The sequence below is a fragment of the Cicer arietinum genome, chromosome 5 (genome assembly GCF_000331145.2).
Source record: "Cicer arietinum cultivar CDC Frontier isolate Library 1 chromosome 5, Cicar.CDCFrontier_v2.0, whole genome shotgun sequence".
Lineage (NCBI taxonomy): Eukaryota > Viridiplantae > Streptophyta > Magnoliopsida > Fabales > Fabaceae > Cicer > Cicer arietinum.
This window is the reverse complement of record NC_021164.2, coordinates 36183013-36188488: the sequence shown is the minus strand read 5'-3', so window position 1 is coordinate 36188488 and position 5476 is coordinate 36183013. Positions and strand designations below refer to the sequence as shown.

The window sequence follows — 5476 nt, the reverse complement described above, 5'->3', positions numbered from 1 at the left end:
TATATATATATATATATATTAATCATAACTTAACAAATATCTAAAAATATCTAGATATTTATCAAAATTACCATTTCACCCATAACCTCTCAAACCATCTGATAAAAATATCTACTCTCGTCACAACTCAATTGACATATGCAATTTTCAGCAACTCGATATAATTTTAACAAAACTCCCCCGGATTTAAATTCTTCGTAAAAGATTCACAACACTTAATTTAATTTATTTATCGACGAGTAATTTTTAATCAGGGCATCAAATATATTTTTGGGCATTTAAACTCACAAAATATTAATAACTTGGCTAAAAAGTCTCTGAGTTCAATACCAAAATAAACTAAAATACATAAAGTATAATTTAAAATCATGGGTCTTACAGTTAGTCATTTTGAGTGAATCGTTTAACTTATTTCTTTCAATTTAAATTTCATTTTGAATAAATGATTTTTCGATTAAATAAGATACTTAAACGTTCATTTTATCGATTAACCACTACACCTTCTTATGTGCAAGCAATGAGATAGAAGAGTTCAGTGTTTTGACTAATATGTCTAAAAGCATATTAAAGTTCCTTGTGGAAACTCAAAATCTAACTTCCATCTTCTAGACATCGCAGGATATGGATTTAATAAAACAATTCTTAACATTAGTCTCATTCTTATATAGAAATCAAAACCATAATGAAATTTGTTGATGAAAGTCACGTCAATGATTAATGTTACGTCACTATGAAGGAGAGGATTTCTAATTAATAACAATATTAAAAGGATCCTCGAGACAAGATTGTTAATCTACGTTCACTAGGAACATCGTCGACATAAGACACCTCCAACAATAATAGTACATATCAGGTATGAGTTGTCCGATAATGTCATTTTAAGTGTCGTGTTTCATTATTATTTTTTCACTACTAGAAAAATCCATTTTAGCTGTCAAATGTAGCGTCGGCCACGACTCCGACGCTAGGTAGCGTCCGTCAAGCAGACGCTAAAGCACCAAATTTTGATTTTTAAATTTTTACAAGAAAAGCGTCGGTCGACCCGACGCTAATTAAAATAAAGCAGACGCTAGTTTATTTTATCAAATTTTAATATTTAATTTTATTATGTAGCGTCGGATTGGCCGACGCTAAGGTTATTATGTTTTAAAATTTAATTTTTTAATATTATTTGAAAATTAATATTATACTTTCTAAAAACTTATCCCCTTCATCTCAGAACTCTCACTTCATCATCAACAATCCCTCATGTTTTCCTTTAACCCTAAAATTAGAACCCATCACCCACTCTCAACCCTTTAAACGCCGTGAAGCTCATCCTCTCGCCCACTCTGTATTCACCGTGAAGCTAACCCTAACATTTGAACCCATCACCCACTCTGTGTTCACCGTGAAGCTCAGCCTCTCGCGGCCGCATCACTGTTTCCATCACGTCACTCACTCTCGTGCATGTCACCCAGTCTGAACCCTAGCTCTCAAACCCGTCACCCTCTCGAACCCGTCACCCACTCTGTCCTTGCCGTCAAGCTCAACCTCTCGTCTCCGCATCACTTTTTCGCTCGCCTCACTCACTCTCGCGGCATCACCGTTTCCCTCACTCTCAGTTTCGCCGTCTCACTGTTGTCTCTGGTCCATTCTGAATGTAAGTGTTGTCGTCTCACCCTTAGTGTCGCAGTTTAGGTTTTATTGCATTTCATTTGTGTATTTGTTTGGACAAAATGTGAGTTCGAATTTACGGAATAAACTCAAATTGTTAATGTCATTATTGTTGAGTCTTGATTGTTAATTTCAATCGTGCGATTCTTGATTTTTTAATTTAGGATTATAATGTAAGCCAATGTTATTACTATTTCTTCCTGATCTGATTTTGTTATTACTGCAATGTTCATTCTGGTTTCAAAATGTTTTAATCTTCTTAATGGATATGAGTGTTAATTTGGGTATTATAGGAAGTAATGTCTGTTGGTAGATCATTTGCTTCAATTAAGGGATACCATCTTGATGGGAACAAAGAAATGTTAGCAATGGGTTGTATGAACATTGCAGGATCTTCACTTCATGTTATGTTGTAACTGGTCAGTGTGTTACTTCTTTTTTTTCAATTATTTAAGTTGCACAAGTGTGGAAAAAAATGAAAGAAAACTAACATGAGACAAAAAATGATGGTTTCTCATATTGCAGTTGATTCAAAAAAAGAATATATTGTTTTTATAGTAATTGATTTAATTTCTTAACAATTGCAGGTTCATTTTCAAGGACTGCAGTAAATTTCAGTGCAAGAAGTCAATCATCAATATCAAATATTGTGATGGCAGTAACAGTGATTCTGTGCTTGGAGTTGTTTACAAGACTCTTATATTATACACCTATGGCTATACTTGCTTCTATAATCCTTTCTGCATTTCCAAGATTAATTGACATAAGAGAAGCTTGTTTGTCTATGCTTGTTACCTTGCAATTATATCTGGACTTGGTTGCACTCTCATTTTGTTGTCGGTATGCCGTCATGCTCTGCCTGCTCTCCCGATTTCGATCGCGTTGGGTGTGCTTTTCTATTTCCTGACTAGATTGTTAATGGAACCTTTTATTGTTGGCACTGCCACTAATTTGATGATGTTTTGATTCTTTTAAACTGACATTGACAATGAATTTTATGATTAGAGGCTAGGTTTTAGATATGTATGTACTAGTGCTTTTGTTGACAAGGAATTTGTGCATGGAGTGAAGAGATAGTGTGCCACGAGTCATGTCTCTTTTGTAGTAACAATACTTGTTCACATCATATTTTATTTTTTGAGATCACTCATCAGTCATCAGACTACAAGTTTGAAATGTAATCTCTTCCATGCCCATTGCTGCAGAACATGTAAATTTAAAAGTTAAATTGAATATTACTACTATTTATATTTGTCCAAAAGTTTTCCTTGGCTTTTTAACAAGCATGAGTTGTGTGGAGAAAATTAGTGGTGGCTAAGTATTTGTTGAGTGTATCACTTCTACAAGTATATTTTCAGATTTTTCATATAAATCTAATATTCAATCTTTCTCTAATTCTTGTGTTTACAATATTGGATTATTCCCTGTTATAGCACATAATAATGGACATTATCCAATTTTGAGATTAACACATATCTCCAAACCCGAAAACAATTCAGAAAACTGCTTCATGTATTTTCTGTATTGTTAATTGGTAATTTGAACTGAGGGTTGTGCTGCTGGGTGATGTGGTTTTATGTATCATATGTACGTTTGGATGTGCATGAATAGAGTGGTCTGCATATTAATGCTTATACTTTCCTGCATAGAACACCACATCAGAAGTGTATGCAATGTTGCAGGCATGTATAATTTCCTATCTATTAGTCCTTTGTGGTCATGAACAAAAACTTTATTTTACAATGATATGATTGATATAACTGTAATTGTTGTGTTGCCTCTTTTCTATTGCTTTGGTGAGAATAACCTTTTTAATTCCATTTCACACTCCCTCCTTTATCTTTTAATATAATTTTTTCCCTTTTGACGAAAAGTGGTTGTCCTTATCGGTTAGTTGAATTCCAAGTGCTATATATGGTTTACTACTTTTTTCCTTGGTAGGGGGCTAATATTTGGATCTATTCCTCGTAAGTATTGAATCAGAACGAAATGACGGTCTAGTAATATGAACTAAATCAGCTTTTTAGGTCCTAAAGCTATATGTATTGTTTGGGTTTGAAAGTTTCTTAGAATTTTCTTTATTGTTAAATGCTAGCATTAAGTTTCGTTATCGCTAAAAAAACTAGGTAGATTAAGTTTCTGGTGGTGTGATTTAGGTCAGATTTGTTGGGAAATTGGTTATAGTCTTATGGAACTCACTGGGATTTTGGATAACATCTAGAAGTAGGTAATGGGATGGTCTTCTATTGTTTGTAACTCTGAAGTATATCTTAAAGAAATTGCACTTTTATATCAGATAACCATTGACATATCATTTCACATTTTGTTGTTTAGAGCAAATCTTTGTCCAGTCCAATGGAACCGGAACACTTTTTTCTGTCTTGGTTCTCCTTTGGTAAAATGTGAAATTCATATATTTTTTATTAATCCAAAGGTTGATAAGATAAAATATGATAAAGATTTAGGATTTGAGGCATTTGGATCTGATATGATTGAGTTGATACTCTTTCTCGTTTACAATTTTTTTATAAGTTATACTCTCATTCCCTTTATTTAGTGGTTTATTTGTTGTTTTTTCTTCATATTAGTAGTAGTTTTTATATGTGTGAATATAAATGTGACTATAAGTCAGAACCTCAAAGGGAAAAATTTGTTGCAACTGCATACATCTTCAAAGTCATGTCTTGTTGCAGCTGTTTGTTTGAATTATATATCTGTAATTCTGTTGGATGATTCAAGTGGTGAGAGACAATGTTTATATTTGTTGTGATTTTTGCGTTTAAGTGTATAAATGATTCAAGTGGTGAGTGACAATGTTTACATTTGTTGACTTTTCAATGTTGACCACTAGCGTCGGCCAGACCGACGCTGCATTTTAAATAAAACGGCCTTTTATTTTGAAAGTAGTGTCCGAAAAGCCGACGCTATATTAGCGTCGGATGGCGTTTGGCCGACGCTATATTAGCGTCGGATGACGTTGGCCGACGCTATCTATTAGCTTCGACCATTTTAACCAAGGCTCGACACCGACGCTAAATCATCATTACCGTCGGCTTTTAGGCTATTAGCGTCGGTTTTTCCCGACGCTAAACACAGTTTTTCTAGTAGTGTGAGTGTGTTATTATTATTTTTTGATTGTGTTATTATTATTGTTGTCAGTTAAAATGATGAATTAAGTCTTTATTCCCTTACCATGTTATCGTGGGAAAGTCAGTCTATATGTGTGTCGTGTTTATTTTTGATTTTTTGAGTCAATCAATATGCATATGTAATTATTAACGAATACGAAGAAGATTTAGTACATTAATTTGTTGGATATTGCAATGTTGATTGTATCCGTCTGTTTTGGCACATGAGGTTCATCTACCCGCCCCAGGAGTTTACCAACTGCAACTAAAGTACCGAATTGCTTCCCTTCTTTGATCCTTTCGCAAACTAAGAACGAGTTTAATAATCTCAAATGCATATTCATTAATAATCAGATATGCATACCCAAGTTAATTTACTAATTCTTCTACATATTCATTAATAATCACATATGCAGATAGACTCGAAAAATAAACACGACACACACTTACTTTCCCCAAAACCCCATGGGAAGGGAAGAAATACTTAATTCATCATTTTAACTAATAATAATAATAATAATAACAACAACAATTTAGGACACTAAAAAAACAAAAAAAAAAAATAAAGAAACACGACACACATACACACGACCTTCCCCACAACCATGGGAAGGGAAGATTCAAGGCCCTCCATATCAAACAACTTGTTCACTATGTGGACGATGTTCACGGAATGAAGGTGGATTAACAAT

General features: G+C 33.7%; 1 protein-coding gene across 1 annotated transcript; it reads left to right on the top strand.

Annotated features, from left to right (window-relative positions):
* Positions 1–1223: 1223 nt before the first annotated feature.
* On the top strand, positions 1224–2733 carry LOC101511753 (uncharacterized). Its single transcript, XM_004514798.3, has 3 exons — positions 1224–1642; positions 2244–2542; positions 2662–2733. The coding sequence occupies exons 1-3, from the start codon at positions 1450–1452 to the stop codon at positions 2731–2733; spliced, it is 564 nt and encodes a 187-aa protein (XP_004514855.1). The 5' UTR covers positions 1224–1449.
* The last annotated feature ends 2743 nt before the right edge of the window (positions 2734–5476 follow it).

Excerpts from the sequence above, each read along its gene's own strand:
- LOC101511753 (XM_004514798.3), top strand. The coding sequence starts at position 1,450 with ATGTCACCCAGTCTGAACCCTAGCTCTCAAACCCGTCACCCTCTCGAA. Across the intron at positions 1,643-2,243 it reads GTCTCTGGTCCATTCTGAAT|GTTCATTTTCAAGGACTGCA; the intron begins GTAAGTGTTGTC and ends TAACAATTGCAG. Across the intron at positions 2,543-2,661 it reads CCCGATTTCGATCGCGTTGG|AGGCTAGGTTTTAGATATGT; the intron begins GTGTGCTTTTCT and ends TTTTATGATTAG.